The sequence below is a fragment of the Balearica regulorum genome, chromosome W, assembly GCF_011004875.1.
Source record: "Balearica regulorum gibbericeps isolate bBalReg1 chromosome W, bBalReg1.pri, whole genome shotgun sequence".
Lineage (NCBI taxonomy): Eukaryota > Metazoa > Chordata > Aves > Gruiformes > Gruidae > Balearica > Balearica regulorum.
The window spans coordinates 1,361,376-1,383,335 of NC_046219.1; the positions used below are offsets into that span (position 1 = coordinate 1,361,376).

The window sequence follows — 21,960 nt, forward strand, 5'->3', positions numbered from 1 at the left end:
GCAGGGCTTCAGTACACGTACCCCTTACTCCGGAAGACAAATGTTGTAAAAAAAAAAAAAAGAATGCCCCTGCCCCGTTCCTCCCCCTATCTCTCAGCTTCTTATTGCTGAGCAGACGTCATATGGTATGGAATATCCCTTTGGTCACTTTGGGTCAGCTGTCCTGGCTGTGTCCCCTCCCAAGATCTTGCCCATCCCCAGTCTGCTGTTGAGGGGGGGAAGAAATGTTGGAAAGACAGCCTTGATGTGTGCCAGCACTGCTCAGTAGTAGCCAAAACACTGGTGTGTTATCAACACCTTGCTGGCTACCAATACACAGCACAGCACTATGAGGGCTGCTGTGGGGAGAATTAACTCCATCTCAGCCAGACCCAATACACCCTTCACATCCCCAACCAGTCCTTCTTTGTTTGCTAGTACAAGGTCCAGCAGCACCCCTCTCCTCGTGGGCTCCTCCACCAGCTGTGTCAAGAAGTTATCATCAATGCTCTGCAGGAACCTCCTGGACTGCGCGTGCCTGGCCGTGTTGCCTTTCCAGCAAATATCAGGGTGGTTCAAGTCCCCTATGAGGACCAGGGCCTGTGATCGTGAGGCTACTTCCACTTGTCTGTAGAAGGCCTCGTCGACTTCCTCTTCCTGATCAGGTGGCCTGTAGTAAACACCCACAACAGTGTCACCCATATTAGCCTGCCCCTTCATTCTTACCCATAAGCTCTCTACTCGTTCTTCATCCATGCCTAGGCAGAGCTCGATACATTCCAGTTGCTCTCTCACAGAAAGAGCAACTCCACCACCTTGCTTTGCTGGCCTGTCTCTCCTAAAAAGTATGTAGCCATCCATGACAGCATTCCAGTCATGCGAGCTGTCCCACCATGCCTCTGTAATTGCAATGAGATCGTGGCCCTGCGACCTCACACAGACCTCTAGTTCTTCCTGTTTCTTCCCCATGGGAAGAAACAGGAAGTTCTTCCTATACGCCCATGGGAACTTGGGAATGTGGAGTGCCTGTGGGATGAGTGTGTGAGTGCATGCACATTTGCTAGTGAGCATCAAGCTGGACTAGCCAGTGAGTAGGGGACCTATGAAGTGAGTAAGTGGGCCTGGGATCTGGGCAGAGGTATCAGGTGGACAGAGAGGCTGTGCTGGTACCCAAAGGAGCTGTGAATGTGTGTGTGCTTTTGAATCTGGAGAGTGTCATGCGTGTGTTTTCACTAGTGAACTTCTATCTCTACCAGCTGAAGAGGAAGAAAGGGATGTAAGTGCTGTTGAAGGCAGTGCCTTGCCTGTGGCAGTCTGTGTAACTGGCCATAAAAGGGTCCTGTGTGTGTCCTGCATGTGTGTCTCTGGGATCCGTGCTTCACTACTGGTTGAACCTGCAAAATGGAAAGGAGCAGAGGCCCCGGGTCCCTGGAGCACACGAAGCTGGGGTCCAGCAGACAGGCATGAGGAAGTCCTAGACCAGAGCTGCTGGAAGCAGCGGCCACTGCTAACATCTCGTAATAGGAACCATCTTAATTTCAGTGCTGCTGGAACAAACATATGCAGGTATCAAGACTTGTGAAACAGCAGAGCCTAACAGTGGTTTAAAGGAATGAATATGGTTTAATTTTATTATGTAAAAGAGTATAAACATTTAATGGAGGAAAAGTAATTAATATAAGCCACTAGGAGAAACCAGGAAACTGTCACAGATGAATAGAAATACTAAGGCTTTTATCTTCTGCAAATAGCAGCCACTAGAAGCTGAAATGATAACATGGATACTTTAGTAGTAATATTCTGTTACATATAACATATAACTATATAACACATTATATAATTGTCATATATCGCTGGTATAGTATAGCATATATATAATATAGATTATATATAATAATATACAAGATATATACAGAGTCACAGAGTCACAGAATGGTTGAAATTGCAAGGGACCTCTGGAGATCACCTTATCCACCCCTCTGCTCAAGCAGGTCCACCTAGAGCAGGTTTTCAAGGACTATGTACAAACAGCTTTTGAATATCTCCAGGGAGGGAGACTCCACAACCTCCCTGGAAACCTGTTCCAGTGCTCAGTCATCCTCACAGTAAAAAAGTGTTTCCTGATGTTCACATGGAACCTCCTGTGTTTCACTTTCTGCCCATTGCCTCTTGTCCTGTCACTGGGCACCACTGAAAAGAGCCTGGCTCTGTCCTCTTTTCACCCTCCCTTCAGATATTTATATACATTGATGAGATCCCTGCCGAGCTTTCTCCAGGCTAAACAGTCCCAGCTCTCTCAGCCTTTCCTCATAGGAGAGATGTTCCAATTCCTTCATCTTTGTGGCCCTTCATTGGGAAGGGGAAACATTGCAGTCTTCCAAATGCTGGGCTATCAGCCCATGGCAAATGGTGGGGCTGTCTAGAAACCCCTGAGGTAGAACTGTGAATGTATACTGCTGACCTTCCCATGAGAATTCAAATTGCTCCTGTGATTCCTTAACAATTGGAGTACTAAAGAAAACATTATATAAATCTAACAGAGCATGCCATGTCCCAGGTTTGGATTCAATATGCTTGAGGAGAGTGACGATATCAAGCACTACAGTTGCGAGTGGAGGGGCAAACTTATATATCAATTGGTAATCAACTGTCATTCTCCAGGAGACATCAGGCTTCTTCACTGGTGTCCTGGTTTCAGCTGAAACTCTTCCAATTCTCTCCCCCACCCTGATGGGGGGGAGTGAGGGAGCAGCTGCATGGTGCTCAGCTGCTGACTGGGGTAAAACCACGACAACTGACCAAATAGGGCTACTGAAGGGAGGATGAGTTCTCCGAATAATTCCAGCCTCCAGTATCTGTTTAATTGTCTGGGTAATCTCTGCATAGCCTCTGGGCAGCCTGTACCTCTTGGACACAACCAGACTGGCGGAAAGGTGCAAAACAACAGGAGCCATAAGCACTTTTCCCACACTGATAGTGCGAACCCTGAAAGAGTATTTGCCCCCCATCATCATGAAAGTTCTGCCTGCCAAAAATTCATGCCCAGTATTATATTTGGGTACTTTAGTTACCCACACATTTGCCATAAAAGACGAGTAGGAATCCAATTGTAATATCAAAGAGATTTTCCCAAGCAGGATCTTCTGCCCCTTCCAAAGGCATTAATTTCCATCAATCTATTTTTCGGATATTGGGATGGGTCCCTTTAATGGAAATACCTTTAAATTGCTGTAACCAATGATTTGAGTTGCATGTTATAGGAAGTACTATAGCAGGAACCACCCAAACCAATGGAGGATGAGCCTCACAAGAAGCAGTACAAGTGCAGCAGTGACCCAACCTGAGCTGGCTTTGGTGCCCAACAACTACATGCAACACACCACCTCTCCTGTCCTGAGTGACCACCATAAGAGATGGAGTCCAAAGTCATGGACTAAATGAACTCAATAGACATTTGTGGACTTTTTATGGACATTTTACAGGGGTGGTCCATAGACTAAGGGAATGATATCTGTGTATATATCAAAGGACAGGAAGGGGGATGATGGTTAATGAGGATGTATTGGATAGTGTGGGAGCTGATCATGATGTAAATGGTATGGAATAAGGGGTGAAGACTGTACTAGTTTTGGTTGGGATAGAGTTAATTTTCTTCATAGTAGCTGGTATGGTGCTGTCTTTTGGATTTGTGACCAAAACAGTGTTGATAACACACCAACATTTTAGCTATTGCTGATCAGTGCTTACACAGCATTAAGGCCTTTTCTGCTTCTCACACTGCTCCACCAGTGAGTAGGCTGAGGGTGCACAAGAAGTTGGGAGGGGACACAGACAGGACAGCTGACCCCAACTGACCAAAGGGATATTCCATACCATATGACATCACGCTCAGCAATAAAAGCTGAGAGAAAGAAGGAGGAAGGGGAGGAATTTGGGGTCATGGTATTTGTCTTCCCAAGTAACTGTTACTTGTGATGAAGCCCTTCTTTCCTTGAATATGTTTGTATTGACTGCAGGGTTGGGATTAGCTGCCTTTGAAGTGTTATAGAAGCTTACAAGTGAGCCATTTTGTACAGCAGCAGGACCCAGTAGAAAGCACAGAGACAGAAAATTCAAAAACCATTGTCTTCTTCCCAACTCTGCAGTTTGTCTATTAGTTAAATTGGTTTGGCTCTCACGTTTCCATATTTAAAAAAACCAGGTTGTAAACTCTGAGCTAGCAGAAGAATGTGATAGCATTTGTCATACATATAAAAGGAAACAGCACAATAAGATATGTTCTGCCTTAATACATCTGCTTACTGAGTTGTGTTCTACTTGCTGCAGCATATGCTAGATATGCAATGTTTGTTTCCCTAATTTTTCTTCTTCACTTACACAGGCTACTTAACAAGTGGCTATTTGAATACATAGCCTGTTGAGCATCATGAAAAACACTGTAGAACATATTAAAGCTCAAACTCATGTTCAAGTTTCCCAAGCTGTCCTGGGATAGAGTTAATTTTCACAATAAGCTGGGAGAGGACACAGCCAAGATAGCTGACCCAAACTAGCCAAACATACCATATGACATCATGCTCCATATATAAGGAGAGGAGCTGGCCGGGGAGGAGGGATCACTACTTGGGGACAGGCTGGGCATCGGCTCTGGGCGGTGAGCAAATTGCATTGTGTATCACCCACTTTGTATATTCATTTATTAGTATTGTTGTTATTTTCCTCTTCCTTTGCTTTTCTATTAAACTGTCCTTATCCAAAACCACAACTTTTACCTTTTTCTTCCAATTCTCCTCCTCATGCCACCGGGGGGAGAAGCGAGTGAGGAGCCATGTGGTACTTAGTTGCTGGCTGGGGCTAAACCATGACAGTCCTTTTTGGCGCCCAACATGGGGCTCAAAGGGTTGACATAATGACAGATCTGACCAGAGCATGTTAAAACAAATTTGTTATACACATTTATTATATTAGTTAAATAGTTGCTAGTCACAATGGTGTTTTCTTTGTTCATATAGTTGTATTATTGTCATGGTTTAACCAGGCAGACAGCTAAAAACAACACAGTTGTTCGCTCACTCACCACCCCTTCCAGTGGGATGGGGGAGATAATTGAAAAGAAAAAGTAAACCTCGTGCTACGTGGACTAAGTGGGTCACACTGATTACACAGCAGGCTCAAATAGGTAACCCCAAAAGCAAGTCCTATGGCAACATGGTACCCTAGAAAGATTTGAGTCAGACAACAGGACTTATTTCTCAAACAACCTCATAGGCACCTGGGCCAAAGAGCATGGCATTGAGTGGGTGTATCACATCCCCTACCATGCACCAGCCTCTGGGAAAATCGAACAATACAATGGACTGTTAAAGACTACACTGAGAGGCCACCTGGTTAGTTAACACTAGGAGATCTACCAATTGAGCTGGCCTTGCCCAATCAAAACTTCCACGTACTGCAGAAGGGGATAAAGTCCTCATAGTGCGTATGAAGAATATGTTGGGGAAAGCAGTCTGGGTTACTCCTGCTTCAGGCAAAGGCAAACCTATCCGTGGGCTTGCTTTTGCTCAAGGACCTGGGTGCACTTGGTGGGTGATGCGGAAGGATGGTGAAGTCCAATGTGCACCTCAAGGTGATTTGATTTTGGGTGAGAATAGCCAATGATTTAAATTGTATGATGTTGATTGCTACATAATATTGCATATCATCACTACTATGATTGCTATATGCCATAACAACGGTATTACAGTACAAATCACCGAGACTAATGAAGAATGAACTTTGATGAAACCGAGCAAGGTGCAGAGGTGATGAAATCAGAACTGGCTTCAGCAACGAGCGCCCAGCAGCTTCGTCGAGACTGACATCTTCAAGTCGCAGACTGTGAGCATGAACTACACCGGATACATCAGCTACAAGCTCCAGATGAAGTAGGTAACCATCCACCATCACACACTGTCTCCACTGCCCTGAGAAACTGTTATGACAGATGGAGCCCAAAGTCATGGACTGAGGGAACTCAGTGGACATTTTTGTGGACATTTATGAACATTTTACAGACATTTCACAGGGGTGGTCCATTGACAAAGAGAATGATATCTGTGTGTATATATATCAAAAGAGAGGAAAAGAGGTGGTGATTAATGAATACATTGGAAAGTGTGGGACCTGGACTTTACATAGATGGTATAGAATAAGGGGTGGCTACTGTCCTGGTTTCGGCAGAGATAGAGTTAGTTTTCTTTCTAGCTGCTCATACAGTGCTGTGTTTTGTATTTAGGATGAGAATATTGTTGATAACACACTGATGTTTTTCATTGTTGCCAAGCAGTCAAGGACTTTTCAGCTTCTCATACTGCCCTGCCAATGAGAAGGCGGGGGCCACCCAAGAAGCTGGGAGGGGATGCAGCCAGGGCAGCTGACCCAAACTGACCAAAGGGATATTCCATACCATACGGTGTCATGCTCCATATATAGCTGGAGGGTGGTCTGGGAGGCGGGGCAGCTCAGGAACATCGACTGAGCATTGACTTTGGGTGGTGAGAAATTGTGCTATTCATCACTGGTTTTGGTTATTTTTATGTTCCTTTTCTGTCCTATTAAACTGTCTTTATCTCAACCCATGAGTTTTACTTTTTTTTTTCATTTTCGATTCTCTCCCCCATGCCACTGGAAGTGAGGGGTTGATGTGGTTTAGCCCCAGCCGGTAGCTAAGTGCCACGTGCCGCTCGCTCACCCCTCCCCCAGCGGGATGTGGAGGAGAACGGAAAAACAATGGCAAAGCCTCAAGGGTTGGGATAAGGGCAGTTTACTGGGACAGCAAGGGAGAGGGAAACAATCAACAACAGTGCTGATAACAGATAGTAACAATGGTGATAACAGAGAATGATTTACCGATCCAACGACCGACCAACCAGACTTTCGCTCGACCCGTCCCGGAGCCCCACGGACACGCCGAACCCGCCCCTGCCCGACTAGCCCCCTTTTATGGTGAGCATGATGTCACATGGTATGGAATAGTCCCCGGCCAGCTTGGCTCACCTGTCCTGGCTCCTTGGGAAATTAACTCTATCCTTGCCAGAACCAGGACAGGGGTATAAGTGAATGGCTATGTGGTTGTTTTAGCTACTGGCCAGGTTAAACAATGACGGTGTCATTCTCCCTGGATGTGGTGTAGAGCACATTTTTAAGATCTGGTCCTGCCCGGACTGGCCCAAGGTCTTCTGCATGAACTGTTTCCTGTTTGGTTTGTTCAAAGGCTTGTCGTTGCTCAGGGCCCCATTTCAAATCATTCTTATTCCCAGTCACTTCAAATCGTTCTTCTTCCGGGTCACCTGATAGAGAGGGCTTACAATTCGACTGTAATTTGGAATATGTATCCTCCAAAAACCCACAACACCTAAGAAAGCTTGTGTTTCCTTTTTGCTAGTCGGTGGACACATAGCTGCTAATTTATTGATCACATCCATTGGGATCTGATGACGCCCATATTCCCATTTTATTCCTAAAAACTGGATCTCCTGTGCAGATCCCTTGACCTTACTTCATTTTATGGCAAAACTGGCTTCCAGAAGGATTTGGACTATTTTCTTCCCTTTCTCAGAGACTTCTTCTGCTGTGTTGCCCCATATGATGATGTCATCAATGTATTGCAGGTGTTCCAGAGCTTCACCCTGTTCCAGTGCAGTCTAGATCAGTCCATGGCAAATGGTGGGGCTGTATTTCCACCCCTCAGGCAGTCGATTCCAGGTGTACTGGACACCCCTCCAAGTGAAAGCAAATTGTGAAATGCACTCTGCTGCCAAAAGGATTGAGAAAAATGCATTAGCAATATCAATTGTGGTGTATCACTTGGCTACCCTTGACTCCACTTCATATTGAAGTTCTAGCATGTTCGGTATGGCAGCAGTCATCAGCAGCATGACTTCATTCAGGCCATGATAGTCTACTGTCAGCCTCCACTCTCCATTAGACTTTTGCACTGGCCATATGAGACTGTTAAAGGGTGAGCAAGTTCTGCTGATCACTCCTTGGCTCTCCAGTTGATGAATTAGCTTGTGGATGGGAATCAGGGAGTCTTGGTTGGTGCCTGTGCACTGCTGTGGTAGCGATTGGTACCTGACGTTTAACCCTCAGCAACCCCACAACAGAAGGGTCCTCTGAAAGACCGGGTAAAGCAGACAATTGTTAATTTCCTCCGTGTCCAAGTCAGTTATACCAAAAGCCCACCAGTACCCTTTTGGGTCTTTGAAATACCCTCTCCAGAGGTAGTCTATGCCCAGGATGCATGGAGCCTCTGGAACAGTCACAATGGGGTGCTTTTCCCACTCATTCCCAGTGACTCACTTCAGCCTCCAACAGAGTCAACTGTTGGGATCCCCCTGTCACACCAGAAATACAGATGGGTTCTGCCCCTTCATGGCTCGATGGCATTAGGGTACACCGTGCACCAGTGTCCACTAGGGCCTTATACTCTTGTGGATCTGATGTGCCAGGCCATCGAATCCACGCAGTCCAATAAACCCAGTAGTCCCTTTATTCCACCTGGTTGGAAGCAGGGCCCCTGTAATCCTGCTCATCATATTCGTTACTCACTCCTTGTAGAAATGGAATAGAAGCCACTTCAAGACAATCAGAAATTAGGTCAGCCCTTCCATTCTGTCTGGGGAACTGCCTGGTGGAAACTGGAGCAGCATTTTTCGTGGAAGAATCCCCTTTTGTGATTCCTTGCAGCTCACGTACTTGTGCCTCTAGGGTCAAGGTAGGTTTTCCATCCCACTTCCTCACGTCCTCTCTGTGGTCACATAGGTAAAACCACAGGGTGCCTCGTGGTGTGTACCCTCTATATCCTCTCTGTTGAGCAGAGGAACGCTTACTCCTAATAGCTGAGATAAAACCCATATGGGTGGGGAGTAGGACATATAGTCTTCGAATTGCTGGACCTTCTCGGTCAATTTCTCCACAGCGGAGATAAGGGAGGAAGAGACATTTTTCTTCATATTGCCGGAGTTGGCTAGTCAATTTATCCACTGTTGGCCCCTCTTTGTCTTCCCAGTCCATCACTGCCAATGAGTTGGCATACGATGATGGTGCATTCTGTACAAGCTTCTACCACATGGGTTGTGTGCAGTGGACTTCATCAGGGTCTGTGGGTAACTGTGTGTTGTCTGGGTCATAATAAACCATCTCCCGCATGGCTAATTCCCTCAGGTACTGGATACCTCCCTCCACAGTGGTCCACTTGCCTGAATGACATACAACATTTTCCTTGAAGGGATACCTTTCTTTCATGCCTGACAGAAGTTGCCTCCAGAGGCTGAGGGTTGGTGGTTTTTTTCCAATCACTTTGTCAGTGCCCCCTTCCCTGGACAGGGATCCCAGCTGCTTGGCTTCCCTACCCTCTAATTCCAGGCTACTGGCCCTGCTATCCCAGCATCAAAGCAGCCAGGTGACAATGTGCTTGCCTGGACGACAGCTGAAATCTTTTCTCATATCTCGCAGCTCACTCAGGGACACAGATTGGGTGATCACCTCTGGTTCTGCCTCTTCCTCCTGTTCTTGTGATGGTCCTGGTTCATCGTCACCCAAGGGTCCTGAAGGAGGTGGCGGAAATGCTCACCAAGCCGCTTTCAATCATTTATCAGCAGTCCTGTCTAATCGGTGAGGTCCCAGTTGACTGGAAGTTAGTAAATTTGGCACCCATCTACAAGAAGGGCTGGAAGGCGCATCGGGTGAACTACAGGCCTGTCAGTCTAACCTGGGTGTGAGGACGGTTATGGAGCAGATCATCTTGAGCATGATCACGCAACACATACAGGACAACCAGGTGATCAGGCCCAGTCAGCATGGGTTTATGAAAGGCAGGTCCCGCTTGAGTAACCTGATCTCCTTCTATGACAAGATGACCCGCTTAGTGGATGAGGGAAAGGCTGTGGATGTTATTTACCTTGACTTTAGTAAAGCCTTTGACACTGTTTCCCACAGCATTCTCCTGGAGAAAATGGCTGCTCGTGGCTGGGATGGGCATACTCTTCACTGGGTAAAAATGTGGATGGATGGCCGGACTCAAAGAATTGTGGTGAATAGAGTCAAATGCAGTTGGCAGCTGATCACAAGTGGTGTTTCCCAGACCTCAGTATTGGGCCAGTTCTCTTTAATATCTTTATCAGTGATCTGGATGAGGGGATCAAGTGCACCCTCAATAAGTTTGCAGAGGACACCAAGTTGGGCAGGAGTGTTGATCTGCTCGAGGGTAGAAAGGCTCTACAGAGGGATTTGGACAGGCTGGATCGATGGGCCGAGGCCAACTATATGAGGTTCAACAAGGTTCAGTGCCGGGTCCTGCACTTGGGTCACAACCACTGCATGCAACACTACAGGCTTGGGGAAGAGTGGCTGGAAAGCTGCCTGGTGGAAAAGGACCTGGGGATATTGGTTGACAGCTGGCTGTATGTGAGCCAGCAGTGTGCCCAGGTGGCCAAGAAGGCCAATAGCATACTGGCTTGTATCAAAAATAGTGCTGCTAGCAGGAGTAGGGAAGTGATGAGACCACACCTCAAGTACTGTGTTCAGTTTTGGGTCCCTCACTACAAGAAAGATATTTAGGTGCTGGAGTATGTCCAAAGAAGAACAACAAAGCTGGTGAAGGGTCTAGAGAGCAAGTCTTATGAGGAGTGGCTGAGGGAACTGGGGTTGTTTAGTCTGGAGAAAAGGAGGCTGAGGGGAAACCTTATTGCTCTCTACAACTACCTGAAAGGAGGTTGTAGCAAAGTGAGTGTCGGTCTCTTTTCCCAAGTAGCAAATGATAGGATGACAGGAAATGCCCTCAAGTTGCACCAGGGGAGGTTTAGATTGGATATTAGGAAAAATTTCTTCTCTGAAAGAGTTGTCAAGCACTGGAGCAGGATGTCCAGGGAAGTGGTTGAGTCACCATCCCTGGAGGTTTTTAAAAGATGTGTAGATGTGGTGCTTAGGGATGTGGTTTAGTGCTGGACTTGTTAGTGTTAGATTAACGATTGGACTCGATGATCTTAAGGGTCTTTTCCAACCTAAATGATTCTATGAATATATTGCAGGTTTTCAGGGGCTTCACATTGTTTCAGTGCAGTTTGGATTACTCCATGGAAAATGGTATGGCTGTGCCTCCATCCCTGGAGCAGTCAATTCCAGGTGTATTGGACAGCTCTCCACATGAAAACACACTTCTGCCAAAGGATTCAAGGATATGGCAATATCAGTTGTGGCATACCAATTAGCTGCCTTTTATTCCGGTTTGTATTGGAGTTCTTGCATGTCTGCTATGGCAGCACTCAATGGTAGTGTGACTTGATTCAGACTGTGGTAGTCCACTGTTAGCCTCCACCCTCCATCAGACTTTGGCACTGGCCATATGGAGCTATTAAAGTGTGAGCAAGTCTTGCTGATCACTCTGGCTCTCAAGTTGATAAAGCAGCTTGTGGATTGTAACCAGGGAGTCTTGGTTGGTGCAATATTGCCTCTGGCGCACCATCATGGTAGCAGTCAGCACCTGCTGTTCTTCAGCATTCAGGAACCCCACAACAAAAGGATCCTCTGCAAGGCTGGGCAAGGTAGACAGCTGTTTTATCTTCTCTGTATCCAGGGAAGGTACCCTGAAGGACCACTGGTGCCCTCATGGGTTCTCTCCTGAGCTACATTATGCCAAGGATACATTGAGCCTCTGGTACCCTGATGGCATTAGGGTACACTGTGCACTGATATCCACCAGAGCCTTATATTCCTGTGGGTCTGATGTGCCAGGCCATTGAACCCATACCATCCAGTCAAACCAGTTGTCCCTCTTCTCCACCTGGCTGGAGTCAGGGCTCCCCTATTACTGATCGGAGCATTCGTGACCTGACTCCTGTAATTGTAAACCATAAGTCCATTCATCAGGATCAGACGTATGATTAACCCTTCTACTATGTCTGGGGAGTTGTTCAACAGTTACCAGATCAGTAATCTTCTTGGATGGCTCCTTTATGGATGCTGTTTTTCCTCACAAGTCATGTAATCAAGCTTCTAGGTGTGAGATAGGTGCACTGTCATACTTCCTCATGCCCTCCCCTTGGTTGCACAGATAGAACCACAAGGTGGCATGTGCCAATGGTTTTCTTTTCCTTGAGTGCAGAAAGGCTGACTACATGCAATGGTCTTGACTGCTGAGATGCCAGCCTGCATGGGCGAGGAAGTAGAAGTATTGTCTTTGAGTTACTGGACATCTTGGAACAGTTCTTCCGCAGTCAAGATGCTGGACTGTAGGGTTGAGGAGAAAGAAAGATTCTCTTCAAGCTGGCAGGCTAGTCTATTCACAGTTGGTGCCTTGATGTCTGTCCAGTCTATTATTGCCAGGGTGCTGGTGTATGATGTCGGTGTGTTTTGTACAAACTTCAGCCACATCGACTGCATGTACTGGGCTTCATCCAGATCTTTGGAGGCCTAGTTATTGTCAAGGTTACTGTAGATCACCTCCACCACTGCTAATTCCCTCAGATATTGGACACCTTCCTCAGCTGTGGTACACTTGCCTCAGTATTTTTAAGGATCTTCCTCGAGGGGACACTTTGACTTCACACTTGACAGGAGCTGCCTCCAGAGGCTGTGGATTGTTGCCCCTCTTCCAATCCTCTTTGTTGATTGCCTGGTCCCTAGTGAGGGATCCCATCCGCTGGGCTTCCTTACCCTCTGATTCCTGACTGTTGCCTCCCATATGCCAGCGTTGGAGCAACCAGGTGAAGAGTAGAGTCAGGACCCCAAATTTTAGGAGAGCAAACTTTCAGTTGTTTAAGGAATTAGCGGACAGGACCCCCTGGGAAACTGCTCTCAATGATAAAGGAGCAGAACAGAGCTGGTAGCTCTTTAAGGACATTTTTCTTAGAGCATAAGAGCTCTTGATTCCCACATGTAAGAAATCAGGCAAGGAAGGCAGGAGTCCAGCATGGCTGAGTAAGGCCTTCCTGGTCAAACTAAACTGTAAGAAGGAAATGCACAGGCAGTGGAAACAGGGGCATGTATCCTGGGAAGAATATAAGGATGCTGCCAGGGTGTGTAGGGATGGGATCAGGAAACCTAAGGCACAGTTAGACCTGAATTGGGCAAGGGATGCAAAGAATAATAATAAGGACTTTTACATGTGTGTTGGTGACGTGGTTTAGCCCCAGCCAGCAGCTGAGCACCACGTGGCCGCTCGCTCACCCTTCCCCCGGCAGGATGGGGAGGAGAATGGAAAAACAAAGGCAAAACCTCGTGGGTTGGGATAAGGACAGTTTACTGGGACAGCAAGGGAGAGGGAAACAATCAACAACAGTGCTGATAACAGATAGTAACAGTGGGTGATAACAGAAAGCAATTTACCAATCCTACGACCAACTGACCAGATGCTCAGCCCACACTCAGACCGTCCTGGAGCCACGTCGAAAGTCACATGATATGGAATAGCCCCCTGGCCAGCTTGACTCCCCTGTCCTGGCTCCTTGTGAAAATTAACTCTATCCTTGCCAGAACCAGGACATTATCCACCCCTTATTCTATACCATCTGTGTCATGCCCAGATTATTCACAGATATCATTCCCTTAGTCTATGGGCCATCGCTCTAAAATGTCCCTCGAGTTCATTTAGTCCATGACTTTGCGCTCCATCTCTCATGACAGTGTCTCAGGGCAGGAGAGATGGTGTGTGCTGCTGGATTGTTGCACGCTGCATCCAGAGTTTCACGTCTAGTGTATCTGGCGTAGTTCATGCTTGCAGTCTGTGCATTGAAGATGTGATTTTCAAGGGAGTTGCTGGGCACCAGTTACTGAAGTCAGTTCTAGTTCCATCATTGCAGCACTTTGCTCGGTTTCATCAAAGTCCATCCTTCATTAATTTGGGTGATTCTTCTGGCAATACCATTGATAAGGCATATAGCAATTAACATCATACAATTTAATTTATTGGCTCTTCTCACCCAAAATCAAATCCCCTCGAGGTACACACCGGACTTCCCCATCCTTTCTCATCACCCACCAAGTGCACCAAGGTCCTTGAGCAAAAGCAATACCATGGATGGATTTGCCTTTGACTGAAGCAGGAGTAACCCAGGCTGTCTTCCCCAACATATTCTTCACGCGCATTACGGGGACTTTATCCCCTTCTACAGGGCGTGGAAGTTTTGATTGGGCAGGGCCAGCTTGATTGGTAGATCCCCTCAAGTTAACTAACCAGATGGCCTTTGCTAAATGTGTTTCCCAATGTTTGAGGGTCCCACCACCCATTGCTCTCAGGGTAGTCTTTAACAGCCCATTGTATCATTCGATTTTTCCCGGAGGCTGGTGCATGGTAGGGGATGTGATACACCCACTCAATGCCATGCTCTTTGGCCCAGGTGTCTATGAGGTTGTTCCGAAAATGAGTCCCGTTGTCTGACTCGATTCCCCCTGGGGTGCCATGTCGCCTCAAGAACTGCTTTTCAAGGCCCAGGATAGTATTCCGGGCAGTGGCATGGGGCACAGGATATGTTTCCAGCCATCCGGTGGTTGCTTCCACCATTGTAAGTACATAGCGCTTGCCTTGGTGGGTTTGTGGGAGCGTGATGTAATCAATCTGCCAGGCCTCCCCATATTTATATTTCAGCCATCGTCCTCCACACCAGACAGGTTTTAGCCGCTTGGCTTGCTTGATTGCAGCGCATGTCTCACATTCATGGATGACCTGTGAGATGGCGTCCATGCTCAAGTCCACCCTTCGATCACGAGCCCATCTATATGTCGCATCTCTTCCTTGATGGCCTGAGGTGCCATGGGCCCACCGAGCTATGAACAATTCACCCTTACGCTGCCAGTCCAAATCCACCTGAGCCACTTCACTCTTAGCAGCCCGATCCACCTGCTGGTTGTTTTGATGTTCCTCAGTGGCCCGACTCTTGGGTACGTGGGCATCTACGTGATGTACTTTCACAACCACCTTCTCTAGCCGGGCAGCAATATCTTGCCACAGTGGGGCAGCCCAGATGGGTTTGTCTCTGCGCTGCCGGTTGCTCCGCTTCCACTGCTGTAACCACCCCCACAGGGCATTGGCCACCATCCATGAGTCAGTGTAGAGGTACAGCATCGGCCACTTTTCTCTTTCAGCAATGTCTAGAGCTAGCTGGATGGCTTTCACTTCTACAAACTGGTTTGATTCACCTTCTTCTTCAGCAGCTTCTGCGACTTGTCGCGTAGGACTCCATACAGTGGCCTTCCACCTCTGATCTTTTCCCACAATGCGACAGGACCCATCAGTGAACAGGGCATATGGTTTCTCATCATCTGTTAGTTTATTATACCGTGGGGCCTCTTCAGCACGCGTCACCTCCTCTTCTGGTAACATTCCGAAATCTGTGATCACTTCCAGAATTCCTGGGTGATTGGGATTTCTTATTGGAGCCTGCTGTGTGATCAGTGTGACCCAATTACTCCCAGGTAGCATCAGTTGCATGGTGTGCAGAAGGGGCCCTCTCTTTGAACATCCAGCCCATCCCTGGCAGTCGGGGTGCCAGGAGGAGCTGTGCTTCAGTACCAATCACTTCTGAGGCAGATCGAACCCCTTCATAGGCTGCCAATATCTCTTTTTCAGTTGGAGTGTAGCGGGCCTCAGGTCATCCCAACTCCAAAACCCTAGTGGTTGACCTCGAGTCTCCCCTGGTGCTTTCTGCCAGAGAGCGCAGGTAGGGCCATTCTCCCTAGCTGTGGTGTAGAGCACATTTTTTAGATCTGGTCCTGCCCGGACTGGCCCAAGGGCTTCTGCATGAACTATTTCCTGTTTAATTTGTTCAAAGGCTTGTCATTGCTCAGGGCCCCATTTCAAATCATTCTTCTTCTGGGTCACCTGATAGAGAGGGCTTACAATCAGACTGTAATTTGGAATATGCATTCTGCAAAAACCCACAACGCCTAAAAAGGCTTGTGTTTCCTGTTTCCCAGTTGGTGGTGACATAGCTGCTATTTTGTTGATCACATCCATTGGGATCGGATGGGATCCATCTTGCCATTTTAATCCAAAAAGCTGGATCTCCTGTGCAGATCCCTTGACCTTACTTTGTTTTATGGCAAAACTGGCTTCCAGAAGGATTTGGACTATTTTCTTCCCTTTCTCAGAGACTTCTTCTGCTATGTTGCCCCATACGATGATGTCATCAATGTATTGCAGGTGTTCCAGAGCTTCACCCTCTTCCAGTGTGGTCTAGGTCAGTCCATGGCAAATGGTGGGGCTGTATTTCCACCCCTCAGGCAGTCGATTCCAGGTGTACTGGATGCCCCTCCAAGTGAAAGCAAACTGTAGCCTGCACTGTGCCACCAAAGGGATTAAGAAAAATACATACATGATATCAATTCTGGCATACCATTTGGTTGCCTTCAACTCCAGTTCATATTGAAGTTCTAGCATGTCCAGCATGGCAGCACTCAGCAGCGGCGTGACTTTATTCAGGCAATGATAGTCTACTGTCAGCCTCCACTCTCCTTTAGACTTTTGCACTAGCCATATGGGACTGTTAAAGGGTGAGCGAGTTCTGCTGATCACTCCTTCGCTCTCCAGTTGACGAATCAGCTTATGGATGGGAATCAGGGAGTCTCTTTTGGTGCATTATTGCTGCCAATACACTGTTGTTGTGGCAATCAGCACCTGTTGTTCTTTGACCCTCAACAACCCCACAATAGAAGGGTCCTCCAAGACACTGGGCAAGGTAGACAGCTGTTTCATTTCCTCCATCTCCAAGGCAGCTATGCCAAAAGCCCATCAGTACTCTTTTGGGTCCTTGAAACACCCTCTCCTGAGGTAGTCTTTGCCAAGGATGCACAGAGCCTCTGGGCCAGTCACAATGGGGTGCTTTTCCCAGTCGTTCCTAGTTAGGCTTACTTCAGCTACCAACTCTTGGGATCCCCCTGTCACTCCAGAAATACAGATGGGTTCTGCCCCTTCATGGCTTGATGGCATTAGGGTACACTGTGCACCAGTGTCCACTAGAGCCTTATACTCTTGTGGATCTGACGTGCCAGGCCATTGAATCCACACAGTCCAATAACAGTCGTGTGCACTGGACTTCATCAGGGTCTGTGGGTAACTGTGTGTTGTCTGGGTCATAATAAACCATCTCCCGCATGGCTAATTCCCTCAGGTACTGGATACCTCCCTCCACAGTGGTCCACTTGCCTGAATGACATACAACATTTTCCTTGAAGGGATACCTTTCCTTCACGCCTGACAGAAGTCGCCTCCAGAGGCTGAGGGCTGGTGGTTTTTTTTCCAATCGCTTTGTCAGTGCCCCCTTCCCTGGACAGGGATCCCAGCTGCTTGGCTTCCCTACCCTCTAATTCCAGGCTACTGGCCCCGTTATCCCAGCATCGGAGCAGCCAGGTGACAATGCGCTCGCCTGGACGACACTGTTTTGGATTTGCGTTGCAAGGTTTTGGTAGCAGGGAGGGGGGGGCTACAGGGCTGGCTTCTGCAATAAGTTGCTAGAAGCTTCCCCTTTGTCCGATAGAGGCAATGCCAGCCGGCTCTAAGATGGACCCGCTGCTGGCCAAGGCCAAGCCAATCAGCAACGGTGGTAGCACCTTTGGGATAACATATTTAAGAAGGGGGAAAAAAACTAGCGGCAGCTTTTGCAGTCAGAGACAGGAGTGAGAAGATGTGAGAAACTTTGCAGACACCAAGGAGGTCGGTGACGAAGGAGAGGGAGGAGGTGATCCAGGTGCCGGAGCAGAGATTTCCCCCGCAGCCCGTGGTGAAGACCATGGTGAGGCAGGCTGTCCTCCTGCAGCCCATGAAGGATGATGGGGATGCAGAGATTCCCCTGCAGCCCGTGGAGGACCTGGAGGGGAGTAGGTAGAGAGTTCGGGAGTAAAGTTGAGCCCAGGAAGAAGGGAGGGGTGGGGGGAGGTGTTTTAAGATGTTTTTTTATTTCTCATTACTCTACTCTGTTTGGCTTGGTAATAAATTAGATGATTTTTTCCTAAGTTGAGTCGGTTTTGCCCGTGACGGTAATTGCTGAGTGATCTCTCCCTTTCCTTATCTCGACCCATCAGCCTTTCATTATATTTTCTCCCCTCTGTCCAGTTGAGGAGGGGGAGTGATAGAGTGGCTTTGGTGGGCACCTGGCCTCCAGCCACGATCAACCCACCACAGACGGCTAAAATCTTTCCGCATATCTCGCAGCTCACTCAGGGACAGGTATCGGGTGATTACCTCTGGTTCTGCCTCTTCCTCCTCTTCTCGTGATGACCCTGGTTCATTGTCATCCCTTATTAAGTGAACTGGGGTTTTTTGTGTATTTCTTTTTCTGTATAGGGGCGACTGATACCGGCAGAGGTTGGTTCTCTGGTTCAGCTGCAGTGCCTGTCACGGGGGTTTGAGTAGCCGCGGTTCCTGTTGCCGGGGTTGGAGTAGCCACAGTGCCTGTTGGTTTGTTTTCCCTTTCTTCTCCCTGAGGGTACTGCCTAATATAGAGCAGCGTTTGGCAGATACTGGCCAGGGCCCAGTACATTGTGGTAGTGTGGTAAGTTGTGCCTCCTTGGAGTAGTCACAGCATATTTTTTTTTCAACTATCGGTGTGTTATCAACATTATTCTCACACTAAATCCAAACCACAGCACTATACCAGCTACTAGAAAGAAAATTAACTCTATCATCTCAGCTGAAACCAAGACAAGGAGTTGTTAAGGGAGGAAAAACTAAATTATTGCATTAAATTTGGTTTTATTTGGTACCTGAAGGCTTTTTATCTGGCAGAAAGCTCTTAATTTCTAATAATCTTGCCACATGTGAAATCCATTAGGATTTCAGTGGCAAAGAGATGGTTTTGACATGTATAGATTTTAGACCATCATCTGACATGTTTGTCAGTTGTTGAGCTAGTATCTTGATGTCTGTGGTTATCTCTTGAGTAAGGGATCATGGTTGTTTTTAAGGGCTTTGAGAGGCTTTTAATTTTTATTGTTTTGAGGTGGGTGTGGGGTTTTTTTGTTTGGTTGGTTTTCTTTTTAAATAAGCTCCTAGCTTTGCTTTTCTGCTGGGGCTCTTTGTACTCTTCTTGCTTTCTAGTAATATCTTCTATTTAGATTTGGTATTAGCAATTCAAATGAGTGGAGCGGGAGTTTAAAATAACAAACTTTCTTCTAGGTCAGCACTTTGCAAGTGTGGGGTTTCCCCTCCATCTTTCAAAAGCTCTATGGATGTCTCAAACTACATTGTTCTTTGCAGAGTTCATTCATTTTTTAAACATCGTGTCGGATGTTGATCCTAAATCCTTTGAACCTGACAAGCTGTATTGGCTCCTGCTAGTTGTTTCTGTTAACAGTGCTCCTTGTACGATTATGCATTCTTAATTAGAGCCTTACATAGTCTGCAGAAACAGCTTTTGGGAAGCTGAAAGTGTTATATGAATAGTTTAAAGCAACCTTACTTTCATATTATCCCGATAGAGTAAGGTTTGATCCTGGCCTAGAGTCCACACAACATTTATACTTTACAGAGAAAGACCAGTCTTTGTCCCAAGGAAATTCTAGTTTAATAAAATACCAATTAAGAGGAAGGGAGGCAGGAGTAAATAAAACATATGTAAAAAGGGTCACTATCTTAAAGTAGGTCTGTTGCCTTTGCAGCCACTAGTAGCTTTCACAGTTAAAAATAGGATTCTGAATATTTATATTTAGTTTGAATCACAGTCGAGTTCATTTCACAAAGTAGGAGCTGTGGCAGATACCATTCGCAGGAGCAGAAGTCCTACATTGAGTCACATGCATAAGGTCTTAGCTATCAGTAGGCTTAAATTGGGCTTAGGCAATGGTTTTGGTTCCTTCTGTTGTCAAAGAAAGGTTATTGTTAGCCAGGGAGAAGTAAGCATGTGAATGTGGGGAGTTATGCTACAGTTATGAGCTGGCGGGGGGAAGAATTAAACAGCTCCAAGTCTGATTTCAACATGAGTTATAAATTTTTATTTCTGACCCCAAACCCTCCACTTACTGCATGCTGCTGTGGCCATAAATAGGCTTACTATAAGCAAAGACATTAATTTTCTGTGTATTTACAGAAATAAAACTTGCAATAAGTAGGAGATTTCAACATCAAACTGGGCCACTCAAAATTCACTTGTGAAATTATTTGCAGCAAACATTAAGTGAAGATGTTTACATACATCTTCTTTGTGAATATTCTTAATTCTGGTTTTCTGTAAATAAATGCTAAATGTTCCTTCCACTCCAGGTACTGACTGGTACCATCCAAGATTGTTGCTGGGTCTCTACAGGCAAAAACAGTTTACTGATTTGGGGAATTTCAATCAAATTAAATTATTTGCCAATTAACACTTAACAATCTATTAACTACTACTATAGTCATCTCGCTTTCCTTCTGCTTCAGCATAGTTGTGTTCTTCAATATGTTTTTGCAGAGGCACTATAAACTCATCTGATTGGTTCAGAGCCATCAAACTCCTCTGATTGGCTCAGCTTTGGTGTGCAGTTGGTCTGTTGCTGTGTGGGCTGTGACCTGCACAGGACAGCCTGTGACCTTCTCGCACAGAGCTCACCCCTGCAGCCCTCTTGCTACCAAAACCTTGCCAATTATGCCCAACACGCTGACACCAGTCTGCTCTTTGCATTCTTTTCTATGTGTCCTTAAACAGATTTTTTCTAGGTTTTTGTTTTGTTGTTGTTGTTGTTGTTGTTGTTAATGCGCACCTCCCCCTTCTTTTTTATTTATATGCCCTATATTCACTTCCCCTTCCTAACAAGCACTACTTAGAAGTGGAAGATGGTTCTCTAACCAGTGGGAACTCCACTTTTTTATCTTGGTTGGATTGTACTCTATTGCATGTTATGAAAATTATCAAAATTCCCTTCCCTAACTATTATATGAATAATTTTTTATAGTATGAAAGTGTATTAACTTGGTTAATATATATTGGTTCACATTACACACTGTAATGTAATGAGGTAGTGGAATTTTACTGGAGACTTTGGTATTGTTCATGCTTAAGTAAAACAAACTAAAGGACAGCCTGGCCCTGGAAATAAGGACTTTGCTTCTTGGAAGCTTAGAATTGTCCATGAAGGATAAAGGATACCCCTGGACAACCAAGATAACACCAGCATCCTAGCCCCTCTAACACTTCTTTGAAACCCTCCCAGCGTTGTCTGCCATCATAGATAAGTCACTATAGCAAGACTGACTCCAGGGATGTCTGGATCAATAGACAAGCAGCAAGAATGCTGCAAAAATATAGTTGCTTTGCAAAATTTTACTATGATCAGCAATCGGTAGTGTGGGAGTTAGCGATTAGTCAAATCGTGTTGTACCTGAACATTTGAAGGGTATAAAAAGCCTGTGTAAAACCACATTCGGGGTGCCCCAATTTGGCTGGGACACCTCATGCACATGAATAAAAGAATTACTCTTGTAATGTTATACTTTGTGTCATAGCCTCTCTCCTTGGTTGGCATGGGCCAGTTGCAATTTTTTGTGACAGTTTGGTGACCCAGGCGGGCCACAGCCGACTTGCCTGATCCAATGTCTCACCACCACCCAGACCCCAACGATCTGCACTACCAGCTTGTGGGTGAGTTCACCTCGAGGTACTCAGGCACAGGTGTAGAGAAATGTGGATCTTGTTTGGCAGTAAGGAGGTGATTTTTTGTAATAATGGGAGGTGGACAAAGTATAGTGAAGAGATCACCAGTAGATGAATTGTCGCAACACTGGAAATTTATTGATGGGATGGCCAGGTCATCAAAAGCCCGAGCCCTGTGTCAGGAAATTTGGCCAGAAGTGACAGCCTTTGGTGATGCGTACTAAACGCAGCCACAGTCTGGTTCTTTTGATGATATTAAGCTGAGCTATTCATGCCAACAATTGGAGGATTAGTTCCCATCACAAATGGACTATTGGTATATCTAGGATAATTACTGGACTATTTGTCCGTCAGGTATCCAAAAAAAAAAAATAAAAAAATTTCC

General features: G+C 46.3%; 2 protein-coding genes and 1 long non-coding RNA gene across 8 annotated transcripts in view; 1 reads left to right on the forward strand and 2 right to left on the reverse strand.

The window, feature by feature from the left end:
* Positions 1-735, reverse strand: part of LOC142599282 (SWI/SNF-related matrix-associated actin-dependent regulator of chromatin subfamily A member 2-like) — a 34,440-nt gene extending 33,705 nt beyond the window's left edge. Inside the window, exon 1 of the mRNA XM_075739161.1 lies at positions 706-735. Coding sequence (XP_075595276.1) covers positions 706-735 — 30 coding nt within the window. The remainder of the gene's footprint in view (positions 1-705) is intronic.
* LOC142599246 (uncharacterized) overlaps positions 1-21,960 on the reverse strand; it is a 426,921-nt gene that overhangs the window by 387,803 nt on the left and 17,158 nt on the right. The window lies entirely within an intron of this gene.
* The window catches only part of LOC142599148 (SWI/SNF-related matrix-associated actin-dependent regulator of chromatin subfamily A member 2), a 686,065-nt gene that overhangs the window by 291,213 nt on the left and 372,892 nt on the right, over positions 1-21,960 (forward strand). The window lies entirely within an intron of this gene.